This window comes from Coenobita brevimanus, chromosome 60 (assembly GCF_032717465.1).
Source record: "Coenobita brevimanus isolate Jiangsu-jjx chromosome 60, ASM3271746v2, whole genome shotgun sequence".
Lineage (NCBI taxonomy): Eukaryota > Metazoa > Arthropoda > Malacostraca > Decapoda > Coenobitidae > Coenobita > Coenobita brevimanus.
The window spans coordinates 25,937,095-25,957,114 of record NC_137013.1 but is presented as its reverse complement, the minus strand read 5'-3'; the positions used below and the strand labels follow the sequence as shown (position 1 = coordinate 25,957,114).

At 42.0% G+C, this 20,020-nt stretch overlaps 1 protein-coding gene across 1 annotated transcript in view; it reads left to right on the top strand.

The window, feature by feature from the left end:
* Positions 1–20,020, top strand: part of LOC145403332 (uncharacterized) — a 137,864-nt gene that overhangs the window by 86,732 nt on the left and 31,112 nt on the right. Inside the window, exon 5 of the mRNA XM_080275124.1 lies at positions 3,433–3,573. Within this exon, the coding sequence (XP_080131250.1) occupies positions 3,433–3,573 (141 nt within the window). The remainder of the gene's footprint in view (positions 1–3,432; positions 3,574–20,020) is intronic.

Sequence of the window (20,020 nt, the reverse complement as noted above, 5' to 3'; positions counted from 1 at the left end):
ATTTTCATATACCCCTTCTCATTCATCTCATACCCCCAACAAACCTTCACCCTTACCACAACCATCACGACAACCTTGCCCAACCTCATAGCCATCATCTGCAAGACCTAAATCATCAACCAGTCCCTCCTCCTCCTCAACGCACCTGTCCAGCAGAAGCTGCATTTCCATCTTCACCAGATCAGGCTGCCAATCAAGGCCACCTGATATAGCCCCCCCATTATCATTAAAACCTGTCACCCCACCCCTCGCCTCCTCTCCAAACACAACCACAAATCAAACTCACCCCACAACTTAGGAAAAAAGAAAAAAAAAAAAAAGGTCACTAACAAGCAAAAATTCCACCCCGCCTATGCCCATACTGGCCAACATCCATCCCACTGCTATCTCCATGTCCACAACAGGCGACTTCAAGCCTTAACCCTGGGTCAAAGGTCACCATTTGCCTCTCAGTCACTACTGCAGCCACGGCCATCACCGCCATCTCCTCTCTCCAACCACACCCAACCCACACCACCATGTTCATCTCCTACAATTCCTGGGTCTCCAACACAAGACACAAGAAGAGAGTCCAGGGGCCTCAACACCTACTGTGCTTACTAGCAACTTACCCCTAACCACGCTCCCTCATCCTCGTCAGAGACCCGAAAAGGAAACCTGACGAATGACTTAGAGTCTGATACTACACCCTGAAGAACCTCACACCAACAATGGTCACCAATGAGGCGAAAATATTCAACCTCCTGCCACAGGAATGTGGCCTTAAAAACGATCAAGGTAGTAAAATGCCCAGGACAAGGCCACCTACCAGAGCCCCTGCTCCAGCTACTACCACAGAAAGCCATCATCGATGAGACAGGAGACAGCCTTGCCCCACCACCAAGATAGCTACCATAAAAGCATCCGAGCAAGAGGGGCATGGAGATCACACACCCGCCACCATTTGCCGCCCGTCCGCAAAGCTGCAGCCCTCCCACTGTCACAGCTAGAGCCCCAAGTACTGCAAATGGCCAGAACTTTTCATTCTAGTACGGCCTCCATGTGGTACTAAAGAGAAGACTCATTGCTTCTCTAACTTCGATTTGGCTCAACGCAAACCATTGATGTTGGCTTGATGCAACGTCCATCCTGAACTGGCTCGACACAGTACAGCCCCGAAGAAGCCACGATGTCCCTCGTCACCTACAGCTCCAGAGAAATCTAGGAACTGGCTCAACGTGATTCAGCTCAGGAGAAGCCACGAAGTCCCTCCTTACCAAGTGAACTGGCTCGATGCAGTTCAACTAAGAATGCACGAAGTCCCTCCTCAACATGTAAACTGGACCAATACAGCTCATCCATGGAGAAGCCACGATGAATCCAAGGCCCGGACCGACTGCTGCAAGACACCCTGATCCTAGGGGTGACCTCTCTCCCCGTCCTCCCCCTTCCATGCCTCCTTAGTCCTCTCCCGCCTATACCTGGAAAATGGATCTCGGCGACACCAATGTATAACCTTGTTGTCCCGAATCTCTTGGGTCCCTTCTAACCTCCCTGTGTGCCCACTTTGGGAGCAATACATGCTAGCATCTGTCCTCCAGGTCCTTATGGAGAACTAGATATCAGGTTCTTCACTTCCAGAACAAGAGTCGTAGTCTCTACTTTTAGGCCTTTTGTCATCCTCATACACTTTTAAGAACACCCTACAGTACAGACGTAAACTCCCCTCTCATGTCTCCCACTTTTTATGGTGTATAGACTTTGCGACGACCTTCCTCGTGCACATGAAGGAGAGGTTGTTTCAGGCCCACAAACTGAGACCGCATATAGCAGATTGACAACTTCCCTCACAGTTTCTTTCTCAGGCTGAATGTGCCAGGGTTGTACCTAAAGAGTTACAATTACAATAAACCTTTGGTATCGCCACTTTGAGTTTCTGTGTCCACCATGTACCATTAGGGTGTATCAGAAGTGTGTTTTGTGTGTTCCTTCTTGTTTAGAAGAATCCAGGGAAACCAGGTTCGCACCAGGATAACATTTAGTAATTTCGGGTGCAACCCAGTTAATTTCCGTGCTCAGTTTCGTACCTTTTTTCATATATATATATATATATATATATATATATATATATATATATATATATATATATATATATATATATATATATATATATATATATATATACACACACACACACACGTCATGCAAGTAGCACGTGTTGCTTTTCACACGCTTTCCAGCAATGTGTGTAGATTCGCTGTAGTACGGGTTTGGTAATGAATTTGGCGTTTTTTTTTTTTTTTAAACTATGATTTCGAATTTTGAGGAAACTCCTTTTACTAACACCTTTTGCGTCCTCATAAGCTTTCCAGCAATGCCCATAGATCGTTTTTCGTTCTAATTCTCCATAAAAACAGTTTAGACTTTAAACGCTGAACTTTGTGCTGTTTGGCTTTATTCTGCAATATTATGGCGACATCTTTACTTCTTCTTCCTTTTTATAAGAAAGTCACTTAGTTAACACCTATTACTTTTATTTTTTAAAGCTTTCGAACTATGTGCCTAGATTCATTGTCGATTAAATCGTCTCCTAAATAAGAGTTTTGATACTGTGTTCTACCACTGTATATTTAAGAGTTGTAGGTGGTTCGGTAGATCTAAAAAGAGATAAACACAGGATGAACACCCTAGCAATGACTACGTCAGTAAGACAGTGTATTACTGTGATATGAAGTCAGTGTACTTGCCTAGGCCCAATGAGTTCATATTTTTTTAGAAGAAATGTTCTGAGTACCGTATTTGAAGTAGTTCAGGACACGCATGTCTAAAATGAGATCCATTAATGCTTAAAGACATGATGGCATTGGCAGAATAAGTTCATGCCACTGTACTAGCACCCTTTTACCCAAATCACTCTGTTGACGAAACCGTACGTCGGAGGCCCAGTATCAGTGAAGAAGATGCTGCGAAGACTCTTTGGTGGTGGTGGTGATGGTGATGAATTTGGCGGTGGGTGTTGGTAGGTGTTAATCTTCCTTTTTCGAAATTTATTTTTATGAAAAGCGGACAATTATATATATATATATATATATATATATATATATATATAAATATATATATATATATATAATATTTACAGTATACTGTATGTACTGTTCTCGCACTAATTAGTCCAAGTTATAACCTCTTGATGTTTCTTGTTTGATGAAAACGGCGTGTTGTTTTGTCACAGGATGGTATTGGGACAATATAATGGAAATTACAAAATGCTTAATTAAAATTCTTTAGTACGGTATCAACCTAAATACCATTCTGATTTCTAACAGACGATTTTGTATTTCTGTAAGATAGTACAAATTAATTCAAAGAAATTTTTCACTTCAGCTATTATTTCTCAGCTAATGCAGGCAATATTTTCAATGTAATTCATATTTTTTTCACCTGACCTGCAAGAGGAGTGTACTAAGGTGTGCACCAAGGAGTACAAACCCGTGTGTGGCAGCGATGGCGTGACCTACCCCAACAACTGCACCCTGGCTAATGCTCAGTGCCAAGACCCATCCATCGAGTTCGCCTACCCTGGAGAGTGTTACCGTAAGAACATTTTCTCACATTTCTTAACGTATTGTTTTTTACTTGGGAATTCTGGCGACACCTGGTAATATCCTCTCGTACATTGGTAATGAAAAATATGTCAATAATAGGGAGGTATAAGTAGCATACAAAATAATATAAACGTTTAATATACAATGTGTGCTGTCACGGAAAGGCAGCACGAAGTCTCCCACGACAGCAATACAGGCAGTGAGGAGGCAGACTAAGGGTAAGGATATGGGTCGTAGTCCGAGTGGTTTCGTAGAATTCATAATACATCTTCTTCACGTTAAACCTTAATATCGCTTTGTACGTTATTGATGGATATAGCACATAAAGAGCAAACAAGAGAAAGGGAATGTGTGTTGTGGAAAATAAATCGCTAAGGAAAAGTTGCTACAAAACTTCGAACGTTACACAGAATTCGGCTGCCAGCCACAATATGCTGTATTCACTTCATCCCCCATCTCCATATAATGGACGTCGCAACAATATAAACAATCAACGGAAGCGAGTGGTTAGAATAACAAGCAGTTTTTTTTTTTTTCCTTTTAACTGGTGCTGGAGCGTGTGCCTTCATGCAGTGGTATAGATATAGGCGGACATGTGCGCTGCCCAGTTATACACAAGTCCCTCAGTTCCTTACCAATACCCCCAAAAGTTTATGGTGGACTGTTGCATAAAGGTAACCAGCCTGTAGATCACTGGGTACTTGTTTCAGGTGAACACGGCTACGCCAGTAACAATGTAGCATCTCCGTAGTGTCATGGGATCAGTGCAGGGACTGGTTTACTATCCAATTTGCGACTTTAAAAGGCGGTAAGTGCAGTGATAAGGCTGCAGGAGGTGGAAAAGAGGATGGATCGTATGAGAGATGGACGCGAGACTGTGTAGATATGATATGGAGCAGATGGCGGAAGTGGAAAGTGTGAGAAACGTGTGCAGCACTGAGGTGGTGTGTGGGATTAGAAAACGTAAGAGATGAAAGCAGTAGCGTGGTGGAATGAGTGGGAGAAACATGTGTGTAGCACTGACGTGGTGTGTGGGGTTAGGAGAGGTAAAAGATGATAGAAACACCGTAGTGGAATGAGAGGGTGAAACGAATTGCCAAAGGAAAGAAGGTAATTTTAAAACACTCCATAGAAAGATGATGAAAATTAATGTGGATGTGTGGAAATGGAAGGTATAATTGTATGCCAGGAAGAGGAATATTTGATGAGAAGATGAAAGAGCCTGAAGGATAAAAACAGCAGGATGCTTGTGAAAAGAATGAAATTGATCAGAAGGAGAGAGTATTTAGTGGGGCTCTTATGTATATACAACGATTGTAGTGGGGATGGCAGTGCTCCTAAAACCATCTACACAATATCAAGTAGTAGAAAGTCATGGAATCGCATCCCTACACTTTCATATTTTATTTTATTTTTGGTATAATTTTTTTGTATTGTATGGTTTGTTAATAATTACACATGTGAAGACAGTTTTCGGATGCACTTATGGTGCACCATAGTGACACGTACTGGAGTAAAAAAGAAAAAAAAGGATTATAATTATTTTTGCCTAAGCCGACCTTGTTCAGAAAGTCTGTGGCACAGTCATTCCTGTATCTTAATTTGATTTAGTAAGCGTTTTTCGTTCTTGTTTTGCTGTTTTTTTAAGTACATAATTATGTAGGATGCGCCGAAAGTTTTTGTAAGTTAAGGAACTTAAGATCATCACAGTAGTTAGGGGATTAATGAAGGTTCTGAGTCACCCGCTCTTCCTTGGAAACTCTACCTTGAGCTAAATAAAATGACCTTGAGAAATAAGAATACATATTACTCACCATATTGCTCACCATACTACTCACCAACTCTTGCTGTTGTGAATAAAGTATCCCCAGGTCTTCAGGTCGTTGCGTTGATGAGTAATGACGTGAGGAAGAGAACTAGTTTTCAGCGCGAAAGCAGGACGTGTTCGTGCGTCTGCCCGTGGCACCGAGTACGGCTTTGCTCTCAACGGCTTTGCCCTCAACTTGCTCTCAACGGAGTATGGCTTTGCTCTCATCGTGATAGGTTCTCCACTACTATGTAAACTAGACACAGTTGCATCAAAGGCATGCCTTATGGCACTATCACTGAACCCTTTTCTAGTTTCCTTGGAATGAGGCTTGGCAGGGGTGGATGATGCAGTTGGCTACAGGTGCAGCAGACGGAATCCGACAAACAGGAACCTGAAGACGTCGTTGTACACCTGACAAGAGCACAGGACAGACTGAGACTCGTCTGTGTACAGTGGAGGGACTCCTTCCCGACCCTTTGGTGCCGAGATGAAATGGCGACCTGTACAAATGGTGGCAGGAAGACACTTGCGTGTATAGCCACTACCTGGTGGCCACGTAGCATCCCGATTGTGACGTGTATAGACATTATCTAGCGATTAGGGGTTAAGCAACACATTTAATTTTTTCGTAAGCTTTCCAGTGAAGTGCATAGATCTGTTGTTGCTTTATAAATCTCACAGATAATCCAGCTTTGTTGTTGTAACTTCTCTCCTGATTACATCTATCTGTCTATCTATCTATTGACAGACGCCTCAATCCCTTACGGGGTGGCTACAAACTAATCGCCTCCACGTCGCCCTGTCCCCTGCCATTTCACTGCCCTGCTCCCAACTCACACTCCCATCTCTCATATACCTCTTCACTCCATCCCTCCATCTCATCCTTGGCCTCCCCCTCCCTCTCTCCCCCTCCACCTCACTCACATACACTCTCCTGATCAGTCTCTTACCCTCTGTCTTCTCCACATGGCCAAACCACCTCAGTGTGTTTCTCCTAAAGCTTCCTATAACATCCACATCCACACCACAACGCTCCTTTACATCCTTATTTGTCAGTCTGTCTCTCCATGTGACTCCACAGGCTTCCCTCAAATAACTCACTTCCACCGCTCTCACTCTTTACTTGTTTCCATTCAACAACGTCCAAGCTTCACTTCCATACGTTAGAGCTGGTATCACGATACTGTCATGTATTAACGTTTTCACTTCCATGCCCACTTCCCTGTTTCTTCTTACTGCTTTCAAGGAACCAGCAACCTTTCTTCCCTGCTGTATCCTTTCAAGCACTTCACCCTCCAAATCTCCATCCTTACTCATCACACTACCCAAGTACTTAAACGTACTCACATTTTCCAATTCCTCACCATCCAACCTCACTGCACATTCACTGACTTCATTTCTCTCGAAGACCATAATTTTACTCTTCCCTACATTCACATTTAGATTCCGTTTCATATATATTCTCCCACACTCATACACCAAGCCTTGCAGCTCCATTTTGTCTTCACTCAACAACACAGTATCATCTGCAAACAACAGTACAGGGAATTTCCAAACACTCCCCTCTCTCACTAGGGCGACTTCAACATCCACTGCCCTACCTTGTATCTCTTTTACAACCCCATCCATGTACAGATTGAACAACCATTTAGACATGACACATCCCTGTTTCAACCCAACCTTGAAATAGAAAAATTCACTCAGTTTACTATCCACACACACTGAAGCCTTAACACCCTCATACATACTCTTCACAGCATTCAACAACTTCCCATCTACTCCATATACTCTTAATATTTTCCACAATCCTTGACTATCCACCCTGTCATATGCTTTCTCCAAATCCATGAAGACCACATACAACTTCTTTCCCTTCTCTAGAAACTTTTCCACTAAAGATCTAAGAATGAATATCTGATCTACACAACCTCTTCCCTTCCCAAAGCCTCCCTGTTCTTCTCCAACTAATTCCTCTGTTGTTTCCCTAACTCTGGTATCCTACCATGTACTTTTCCTATTACACTAAGAAGACAAATGCTACTCTGATTACCACACGTTTCTTTTTCCCCTCTCCCTTTGTACATGGGAATAATTATACCTGACTTCCAATCCTCCGGGACTCTACCTTCCTCCCAGGCCAATCTGCACATCTTCCACATCCATTCTACTACTATCTCTCCCCCATGCTTCAGCTTTTCACCATACATTCCATCAATTCCTGGGGCTTTCCCCATTTTAAGTTTCTTCATTGTTTCCACAACTTCCATCCTACTGATTTCTTCCTGTCTTCTAACCTCCCTCCTTCTCCCAGCAGGTCCCCAGCCACATATACATGCATTACTTTCATTCTTTATGTTCAACAATTCCATAACCCCTAACTGCTGGCTGACGTGTATAACCCTCACAATTTTGGGCGCAGAGCAACGCCTGTTCACGTGTACAGGCGCAAATGTCTTCCCACCACCCTTTGAACTTAACTTATCCTTACTTATCAACGGGACCACCTGGAGACGTGGGCATACTTTCATTTGAAAGAGGAAGAGTTGGTGATTTTTATGTGTCTATTTTTTCCTCTACCTCTTAAAGTTTGGCAGATATTATGGTTTCAAGTAAGGGTATTTTTTCCGTCATGGATATCCCCCGTAGGGAGGAGCGTGCAACATCAGAAAACCCCCGGTGTGTAGGGGTTAAAGTGTTCTCTCCATCTGCTCACTTTTCTCCCTTCTCCACAAAGTAATCTAACGTTTTTACTGTATCTTTCACTCCACCACTAACTTCACTGCCACCCTGTCTATCTTTCACTCCACCACTAACTTCACTGCCACCCTGTCTAACTCTCTTTACCTCTTTCCAGAACATTTTCTTACAGTCCCTCCACTTTATATTCAAGTTTCTTCCAAATTCCTCATCCACTCACTTCTTATTGTCTCTTCCTAAACTTTTCACCTCTCTCTTCCTTTCTACATATAACTCTCTTCCATCTCTCACCTTCTTAACACGCCCCTATTTCTCATCCATTCATTATATGCTTTCTTCTTTTGTAACACAGCCTGTCTCACCTCTTCATTCCACCATGCTGTTTCTTGCACTCCTTTTCGTCTTCTCTTCACCCCACACACCACCTCACATGCTGCACATATTTCTTCTAGGAATATCTTGCACACACCTTCCACGTCCCCAGTCTGCTCCAGTTCATATTTACCCAATCGTTCCTCCACTTCTCTCTTATATTCTGCCTTTTTCTCATCCTCTTGTAACCCTTCTACTCTCCTTGCATCTACTCCTTCTTCCCGCCCTTCCCTTCTTCTGTTTCTCCATTATACTTGGAAATTGGTGGTGGTCAGAAAGTTCAGTCCCCCAACCCCTACTGTATATGCTCTTGCATCCATTACACATCTTCTCATCCTTTCAACCACTCACACATAATCAGTCATTGCATTCCTTTCATTCAGTTCACCACCCACCCTTCTTATCACTCACCATGTATACATGTGGATCATTTTGTGCCTGATGAGGGTATTGGCTATCACTGTAAAGCTGTAAATGTTATCCCACCGGTATTCACCAGTGTAACACCCGAAAATTTGTTTATCCCACCGGTTCTTCATCCAGTGTAATGCTCGATATTTATATTCTTACCTGTTGTTGGTACTGATCAACTCATCCATGGATAATATAAGTGGTACTCGACTTAGTATAGTAGAAGGTAAATATTTATGAAAAGAAAGAATTGTGGTAGCGTTTGTAGTTTTTGGCCGAGCTTAGATTTAGTCAGTACCACAGGTGGTCGTCGTTCCCTCAGTGAAGGAATCTTGAATTGGAAGGGGAGTGAATTTGGCTTGAAGACATAATTTCCTTGATTAGGTACACCAATAAAGAAAATGATATATACTTTACTCTACTTTAATAACTTGATGCTAGTTACCACAAAACATTTTTAATTACATGACCCTTTTTAGTATGAGAGAAGATTGTACATGTTACCAAGGTTTTGGATGATCTTTCCTCTAACATTATTACCAGACGAAACAATTTGATACATACCAACGATTTATGAGGTTATTGTACTTTACTTTCTTTTTGGCAGTTACTCTTGGGCTCAACAATAGCCTCAAGCCAGGGACCTTTTTACGAGCATGGGTTACCTGTTCGGGCTGGCATAGCCTCGAACCAATAAGAATGATTACTTGTGTTCATTTTCATCCATATAATATATTCTCATCATGTAATTTTCTAGAATCCAATATCAATTCAGTACTATTTACAGTTCATAATCATCATTGCTATATAATCACTAGAAATACATAATCACTCGGGCTTGTCTAGTCTCGAGGAATAATACAGAAAAGAAACATAATCACTAAGAATTCGTGATCACCCGGGCTTTTTTAGCCTCGAGGTACTATTCAAACATTGTATAATCACTAAGAATACATAATCACTCGGGCTTGTTTAGCCTCGAGGTTCATTTCAAAATTACATCATTGCTCACACTCACTAAGTTCCCTTCCACGCTCCTAACTTCCTTAGTTACAAGCAAGAAAACGGTTAATGGTTTTGAATTTCGCTCTTCCGTTACCAGATTACATCACTTTCAAATTTCTATTTCTTATTTACAAAATAAAATTCACTTGATAGATCAATAATACTAATACATTTGGTTTATATAATAATAATTCATGGATAGTGTAATGTGTGTATGCTTAAGTCTTTGGACAATACTATGGGAAAAACGTCGTGCTCACACTGACGTCGCCGGTGTCTGGGGGGACTGAACAAACGTCCATTATATACGACGTCTGGGGCTCGAGTGAGACTACGTTAAACTCTCAACAATATTACTTCATATAGTCCATAACAAGTAAGGATTAAACAAAGAAAAAAGGGGGGGGGGGAAGGAGAAATGTGGACAGCTCACCTAACAAACGTCCCTTATATGCGACGTCTGGGGCTCGAGTGAGCTCGTCGGGCGCTAGCGACGCCACTGCCAAATCAAATGAAGTGGTGTTTTTGAAATATGGTGGGTTTCAATTCTCTTTACAATTTAGTTAGCAGTGTACCCATGACGCCAGGACTTTTGATTGAATTGGGGAAAATTTGGGATTTATTCCTTACTCAATTTAGATACTGATTCTATCACTGTCTCACTTTGAATCTGAGAGCAGCTCATGCCATCTAGTGACGGCCGAGACAAACGGGACCTTTAAATCCTCACAAATGACATTATTTAGGCCTTTTGGACTGTTAATCTTACATATTTGGGTTCTAGCAGCTTCATTAGTAAACATTTCACAACTAGGTTACGGAAAGAATTGTATATTCATCATTATTCTGTTTAAGGCTTAAACTCGGCGCCCAACAACGACAAGAAAAGTTGGCGCATCTGTTATTCGTTATTCTACCAGACGGGGAATTCCCATAGCTCAACATCCACAATTACATCACCCACTGCATAGATACAGAGATACATACATGTAAAAATAGTTACCCCTACATTATTTATTAACATAGGAATTACTACTTAGGGTAGGAACTTATAAACTATTATTCAGGTTACATCCTATCTAACTTAAAATTACAGTACTTCTAAACACATACATGAATATCAAATGTGTGGCACTACACGGCTCCCATTCTCGGAAAACAAATTTTACCCAAGTCAATTTTCTATGACATGTGCATGGATGGAATGTTGTTACTCTAATAACTGCTATGAACACTTTGAATTGAAATGCTTTTCCCCACAATCGGTGGCACCTGTCGGTCCACATTAAACACCTGATGCGTACCTCGGAAGGTCGCTTACTCACTACATTAGGAGGTATGATCACTCCTTACTCGAGATGTTATGAGGGAATTTATGCCCCAGTCAGCCTCAGGTTTTGGAGGATAGCTTGTCGCTCACCTGAGCTCGACAGGGTCTCTCGAGATTGAGATCACCACGGGAGGCGCTTCCTTACGCTCTTCCATTCGCAATCACATTCACTCGGTCCTTTCGTTTCCAGCTTTCCGCCCGCAAGAGGTGAGCGTTCATTCTGTCCTGAAGACTCCACTACCTCACAAACCGTGCTAACTGTAAGGTGAGGGGATTATATACTCCCCTCGAAGTAAGGCATTTCCCGGTTCCAACAGGAACGCTTCTCTCTCTTCCTTTTTTACACCCTCTCCTCGGGGATGAGTCCACCCGGAACATAACTTTAAGCAGTTATGTTTCACAACATTCGTCACATGCACTTGTCTACTTTTCTAACACTCCTCTATGAGCCTCCGAGGGGCATTCCTCACTCGCGGTGGTAATCGCTCATCTTCGGGCTCCGGGGCGAGCTCCTGTTGCAACGGTCCTAAGAGCCATTCCTCGGTACCATAATATGGTTTTACCTTTTCAGCAGCCCTTTGTATTTTTTTTCCATTAAATACATTTTCAGTGATATAAACACTTCCATCTAGCAGCACTTCAATCACTTTATATGGGCCGTCCCATTTGGCTTTCAGTTTTCTACAGGTACCCGGCTGTATGGTCTCTTTTTTCGCCCACACCAAGCTATTCACTTCAACCTTCTGGGCTCTCCTCCGCCTGTTGGCCACCTCCCGGTATCGCCTCGTCATCCGTTGGTTTGTACTCTTTATGAGTGTGTGTGCTATTGCCAGATCGTCCTCCTCTGCATCCATGGAAGGCAATAAGGTACCAATGAGGCGAGGGGGATGGCGTGAGAAGAAGGCATAATAAGGTTGTTGTCCCGTGCTCAAGTGCACCGATTGATTTATGACGGTTTGACACGATTGAAGCAGCTGAGGCCAATGCAATGGGTGTCCGTTGCAGAGAGATGCTAGGATGCTTTTCATAGTCCGATGCATCCTTTCAGTGGTGGAATTTCCCTGGGGATGATAAGGGGTGACGTAGAACAAATCCACCTGGTTCCTCCGGCAGAACTTCTTGAACTCTCCACTCGTGAACTCTCCGCCGTTGTCCAGCACGATACCTCGTGGCGTCCCAAAGTCGGTGAAGTATTGCCCAAGACAGTGTATGATGTGTTGTGTATGTTTATCCCTGAGTGGATAATATTTTACAAACCTACTATAATGATCTATCACAGTAAGGACATAGCGGTAACCTTGAGATCCAGCAACCATATCAGTCAAGTCAATCCTGATACGTTCCAATGGTTTACTTACAGGCGGGAAACCTTTCCAAGGTTGCTGCAACCCAGTTTCACCTTTGAATCTCTGACAAGTGGGACACCATTTCACATACTCGCATACATCTACCTTTAGATTTGGCCAATAGAATAGTTCTTCGGCTTTCTTAATGGATTTTTTCTGACCTAGATGTCCTGAGATTTCATGAGCGTGTTTGACAGCTTCTCTAATGATTGACTTAGGAATCACCAAACAATATTGGATGCTACCATCATTTGTTTCACAGGCAAAATATAATAGTTCGTCAATCAATGCAAACTGGCTCAACATAGCTTTCGGTAGTCTTTTAGCAGGGAGCTTCTCACTACACGAGTACTTAACTAACTCATCCCACATGGGTTCCTCTCGTTGCTTATCTCTCATCTCGTCTCGACTAAATCCAAGCCAGTTGGTTTCTGACTGGTGGAATATCACTCTGACAGGTCTACAAAGTTGATCGGCGACTACATTATATTTACCCTTGACGTACTGCACGTTGTAGTCGTACTCACGCATCTCGAGAATCCATCGGTTCATACGTGGGGATTTGGTTTTACGCTTAAAAATGATGGTGAGCGGTTGATGGTCTGTCAAGATAGTAAAGTGGGAACCCCACAAGTAATGGTGAAAGTTGCGGCATGTGAGAACAACAGCCAATGCTTCTTTGTCTGTTGCGGAATATTTTCTCTCGCAAGGATTGAGCTTTTTTGGAAAAATAACCAATAGGCAAGTTGGAGTTGTCTGGATGGATCTGACTTAATACGCCACCAATATGGGCGTTGCTCGCGTCGGTGGTTACAATAAATGGTTGAGTCACGTTGGCTCTTACCAATACTGGCGCATTTCCTAAGCTCGTCTTCAATTGATCAAAAGCGGATTGACACTCATCTGATCATTCAAACGCTACTTTGGATCTGGTTAAGTTAGTTAGGGGAGCTGCTATTTTTGCGAACGAAGGTACAGGTTTTCGGTAGAATCCGCACATTCCAAGGAATCTCCGGACTTCTTTTACTTTGGTGGGTCTTTTCATTTTGTTGATAGCCTCTATGTTTTTTGGGTCCGGTGTACTCCCGGCCGCTGAGATTTTATGGCCAAGAAAGGTTACTTCTTTTAACCCAAAGGTACATTTGCTCAAATTTAACTTGGCCCCATTCTGTGTGAGTAAAGTGAATAATTGCTGTAAGCGACTCAACAACATGGGGAAGTCATCAGCCCAAATTATCAAATCGTCCAAATAATTCTTTACCCAGCCTTGCTTCAACAATGAAGTAAGAATGTCCTGCATTCGTCGGGAAAATATGGCTGGTGAACATTTTAGTCCGAATGGTAAGCGCCTAAATCTGTAAAGTGTGACTCCATCACTGAATGTGGTTAAATCACGACTTTCCTCGTCCAACATGATTTGAAAATATGCCTCACGCATATCAAGAGTCACATAATAATTATGACCTGCGGCCTGCTCGACTAACTCTTCCAGTCTGGGCAGTGGATAGATATCTGTGGCTAGATGTTGATTCACGTGACGATAATCTAAACACATGCGCTTCCTGCCGTCCGGCTTGTTAACTAATACAATAGGAGATAACCAGGCAGCTGTTGATCTTTCAATAATTTCTCTCTCTTCCATGTCTTGTAACATTTCAGCGATCACCTGTTTAGCTTGTTCAGGGTATCGATAGATCGGTCCACGGCTGGGCTGTGGATCTGCTACTTTAATGTGAACAGGGGGACCGCTGATGGTTCCTAGTTCTCCTTTATCCAAAATGAAGAGAGGATCGTGTTGCAGAATTACGTTAGCTAATTCTTCTTGTTGAGCTGAATCTAAGTGTGGCCATGTCTGTTCGTCAATTACTGTTCGGAGTCGTTGAACACGAGTTCCGCTTTCATCAGTTCGATCACTGGTAGGGATCAGTTCATTATGAATTTTGGTAACTGAGTTGACTGTACTTACAGGAGGGTCGTCAATGATTTCATTTGAGCCTAGAATGGTACCTATCCGAAACAGTTTGTCTTGTTTGGCTCTATTATTAAGGGGCAAATAGACTAAGCCCTCTGAATTCACCTGTAATAAGTAAGGGTGACTATTATGACTGAAACGTGCTTGTGGGTAAAACAATAAAGTGGTTTTAGGCTCCTCACTCACTGGCACAGCAATGAATTTCGTTTGATATGGGGTGAGTCTCTCTACTGTTACAAGATTAATTTGCTTCAACTGTTGAGGGTTCCTGACGGCTCTGATAGGTGTGGCCTGAACTCGCTCAACTTTTCCTTTTCGCCACGGAACGTAGTTCACGACGTACGGGGCTCCTCCCCACATTAGCGCTCGTTGTGCACCATTCCAGATCAACGGAGATTGTCCAAGGACATCACATCCCAACAACATTTCAGTAGTCAAGTAGGCGTTCGGAACGACTGGACACCACTGTTGATGAACTTTCTCATCTCCCACTCTGATATCTACTTTGACCATACCCAGGATACGGAGTGGCACTCCTGTGACTCCCTGTAATCTTGGTGGATTTCTCCTCGTGTTTATTTCTGTTCCTAACTGCTTCGCGGTGGCCTCTTTAAGTAAGGTATATCCACTCCCTGTGTCAACAACAGTTTCCACTATTTTATTATTCACGCTGACACTTATTGTGGGCGATGTTATACCTGCGGTTAGTCAAATAGCCTGATGGGGGAACTCTGAGTGACGGTCTGCCTCGCATTTGGACTGGGTGGGTGAAATCTGTTATTGCTCCGCGTCGCTGCACTGCGGTTTATGCGCCCTGGACAATCATTACTGCCTCTACGACATCCCAACCTACGGCAATCAAAACAGTGGCCTGGTGGTGGTTTGGCCCAACATTCTTGCAACGTGTGTGAACTCTTCAGACAATGACTACAGTATTTTCGCCTCGGTGTTACAGGAGTAGATTGTTTTTGATTGAGTTGCTCTAAATTTGTGTTCAAATCCCTTAATTGAGCTCTCAATTCAGTCACTTCCTTGTCTGACTCGGATTGACAGTTATCATGGGATGGTCTTGGTGGATTATCAACTACATTGGTATCTGAGGGATCTTCATTTTTATTGTTTCTCTCCGGCATTGCATTAACTCTGGTGGTATACCTCTCTTCGAGAAGCTGCCTTTCATTTTCGATCCTGTCAATGAATTTACGGAGTGGATATCCGTCATCAAGGTAAGCTTCCAATTTTTCCCTAGACTCGAGCGGAAGACCATACCACAGTTTCTTCTCGATCCGTTTATCTCGCGAGGGAAACTTTTCTTTCAGGAACTTTGTTTCGAGAGCCGCATGTTTACACATTTACCTATGTACAAACGCCTGGGGTGATTCCTCCCAGTCATAGGTCATGTTCTCTAACTCTTGCCAAGCTCGATCTACACTCAGCTCGATGGCAAACTCCGCATTCAAGAATTTTTTAAGCTCGGGCCACGACAGTGCAAAATGCTTCTTTTGATAATTATGAATAAAAGTGGCCAATTCAGAACCCATTCGACTCTTGGCAACCTGGATTCTGGTTGCGTTGCTAGTATGAGTTTCTTCCACCGCCTCACAAAACATTTCGAGGCGAGATGTAGCTTCTATCCCTTGCAGCTGACTTAATTCCAAAATTGCGATATTGCGCGGTTTTGTGAGAAAGTGATGTGAACTCATAATGTGTGAACAAGGGGTCGAGTGTGAAAGGAGCGTTCTGTTAGTAGCACCGAACTGTTCCTCAACCTCATCCAATTGAATGGTTACATGATCTCTCCCTACTTGTGACGGACGATCAGCTTCCGGCTGTGTCTGAGCAAACAACTGTCCATACAGAGACATGGTGACTAATGTGCTATTCTTACAAAAAAGAGGAAATTATATTTTGAAATATTCTCTCTCTTTACCTTTCACTTCCCTTCATTTTCTCACCAACGCCCCTAATTTGGGAACGATGAACATCCCACCGCTATTGCCACCAGTGTAAAGCTGTAAATGTTATCCCACCGGTATTCACCAGTGTAACACCCGGAAATTTGTTTATCCCACCGGTTCTTCATCCAGTGTAATGCTCGATATTTATATTCTTACCTGTTGTTGGTACTGATCAACTCATCCATGGATAATATAAGTGGTACTCGACTTAGTATAGTAGAAGGTAAATATTTATGAAAAGAAAGAATTGTGGTAGCGTTTGTAGTTTTTGGCCGAGCTTAGATTTAGTCAGTACCACAGGTGGTCGTCGTTCCCTCAGCGAAGGAATCTTGAATTGGAAGGGGAGTGAATTTGGCTTGAAGACATAATTTCCTTGATTAGGTACACCAATAAAGAAAATGATATATACTTTACTTTAATAACTTGATGCTAGTTACCACAAAACATTTTTAATTACATGACCCTTTTTAGTATGAGAGAAGATTGTACATGTTACCAAGGTTTTGGATGATCTTTCCTCTAACATTATTACCAGACGAAACAATTTGATACATACCAACGATTTATGAGGTTATTGTACTTTACTTTCTTTTTGGCAGTTACTCTTGGGCTCAACAATAGCCTCAAGCCAGGGACCTTTTTACGAGCATGGGTTACCTGTTCGGGCTGGCATAGCCTCGAACCAATAAGAATGATTACTTGTGTTCATTTTCATCCATATAATATATTCTCATCATGTAATTTTCTAGAATCCAATATCAATTCAGTACTATTTACAGTTCATAATCATCATTGCTATATAATCACTAGAAATACATAATCACTCGGGCTTGTCTAGTCTCGAGGAATAATACAGAAAAGAAACATAATCACTAAGAATTCGTGATCACCCGGGCTTTTTTAGCCTCGAGGTACTATTCAAACATTGCATAATCACTAAGAATACATAATCACTCGGGCTTGTTTAGCCTCGAGGTTCATTTCAAAATTACATCATTGCTCACACTCACTAAGTTCCCTTCCACGCTCCTAACTTCCTTAGTTACAAGCAAGAAAACGGTTAATGGTTTTGAATTTCGCTCTTCCGTTACCAGATTACATCACTTTCAAATTTCTATTTCTTATTTACAAAATAAAATTCACTTGATAGATCAATAATACTAATACATTTGGTTTATATAATAATAATTCATGGATAGTGTAATGTGTGTATGCTCAAGTCTTTGGACAATACTATGGGAAAAACGTCGTGCTCACACTGACGTCGCCGGTGTCTGGGGGGACTGAACAAACGTCCATTATATACGACGTCTGGGGCTCGAGTGAGACTACGTTAAACTCTCAACAATATTACTTCATATAGTCCATAACAAGTAAGGATTAAACAAAGAAAAAAGGGGGGGGGAAGGAGAAATGTGGACAGCTCACCTGAACAAACGTCCATTATATACGACGTCTGGGGCTCGAGTGAGCTCGTCGGGCGCTAGCGACACCACTGCCAAATCAAATGAAGTGGTGTTTTTGAAATATGGTGGGTTTCAATTCTCTTTACAATTTAGTTAGCAGTGTACCCATGACGCCAGGACTTTTGATTGAATTGGGGAAAATTTGGGATTTATTCCTTACTCAATTTAGATACTGATTCACTTTGAATCTGAGAGCAGCTCATGCCATCTAGTGACGGCCGAGACAAACGGGACCTTTAAATCCTCACAAATGACATTATTTAGGCCTTTTGGACTGTTAATCTTACATATTTGGGTTCTAGCAGCTTCATTAGTAAACATTTCACAACTAGGTTACGGAAAGAATTGTATATTCATCATTATTCTGTTTAAGGCTTAAACTCGGCGCCCAACAACGACAAGAAAAGTTGGCGCATCTGTTATTCGTTATTCTACCAGACGGGGAATTCCCATAGCTCAACATCCACAATTACATCACCCACTGCATAGATACAGAGATACATACATGTAAAAATAGTTACCCCTACATTAATTATTAACATATGAATTACTACTTAGGGTAGGAACTTATAAACTAATATTCAGGTTACACCCTATCTAACTTAAAATTACAGTACTTCTAAACACATACATGAATATCAAATGTGTGGCACTACATCACCATCCCCCTCCCAGCACAAATGTCCACTAAAGCACTGCCATTCTCATCCATCTCGGCAGGCACACCCCACTCACCAACTGCTTCATCCACCTTCATATTCCCTACTTTACCATTCATTCCTGATTACATGTCTAAGAATATTCCTCTTTTTTGCCACATTTCAGCATTAACTTGACATACTTGATTACATATCTGATAATGTTCTCACATGTTGGCATTGTGAGCTCTCTCGAACTTTTTTTTTTTTGGGGGGGGGAGGGCATATTTGGTATTATTTGTCGAACTTTGGAAGTCAATCCATTAGCATCTATTACTTTTTTTTAAATAGCAGAACAGAGGAAGGACAAACAAATGAATTTAAAAAAATAATCCATACACCAGATTACTGGTGTCCTCCATTCATAAAATATCTGTAACAGTTGGACTTGAACAGCTGGAGGTTGAAGTTTGGTGGGAAACAACTCTGGGGAAGCAAGTTCCAGAGAGATGCAGTTCGGGGAATGAAAGAATTCTGATAGGCAGAAGTTCTGCAATATGGCTGAGTTACATTCCAGTCATGAGCGCTACCAGATGCCCTTGTAGCGTAAGCGAAGGCATGGAGAGGTGGCACAAAGGACGTTACTTCGTTTGAGCATTTCTCATAAAAATATCTGTAAAGTAATGGAAGGTAGGCAAGAATCCTTCTTACTTGCAGAGGAGGTAGTATATTTATAATAGCAGGGTTATTAATAATTGCAGCAGCTTTGTTCTGAATTTTGTCTAGTTGTTTTAATGCAACCTCCCCACATCCACTCCACAAGGGTGAGCAATATTCAAGCTGAGAGCCCACATGACTCTTATACATTATAGCTAACTGCTCGTCAGTGAAGAAGTTACGGACTCTGTACAATGATCCAAGTTTCTTTGAGGCAGTTTCTTTTAGCAAGTGCTGTGACATGAGAGGTCCAGCTGAGGGCATTGTTAAGTAAGACACCGAGAATTTCAATACTTTTGGAGATAGGAATATTAGTAGCATTGAAGATAATATACGAATCTGGCAATATGTCTATTAGTAAATTGTATACACAGTATTTGGTTCTTCTAGCATTAAATGAGACAAGGTTGTTTTGTCCCCATTCACTGATCGTAGATAAGTCTTGATTTATGGAGATGGCTGTACTGAGTTGAGAGTTAGAAATATTAGACTTTGTAAATGGGTGGCTGCGTGTGAATGAACTATGAAGTGTTGAGTCATCTGCATATGAATGGATGGGACTGTGAGTGACAGATAAGAGATTATTAATATGAATCAGGAACAGGGTTGGTGCCAGAACTGATCCCTGTGGCATGCCGGCATTAATTGAGTGGAAATTGGAATATACATCATCTACTTGTACTCTTATTTTTCTGTTGCTGAGATATAAGGAAA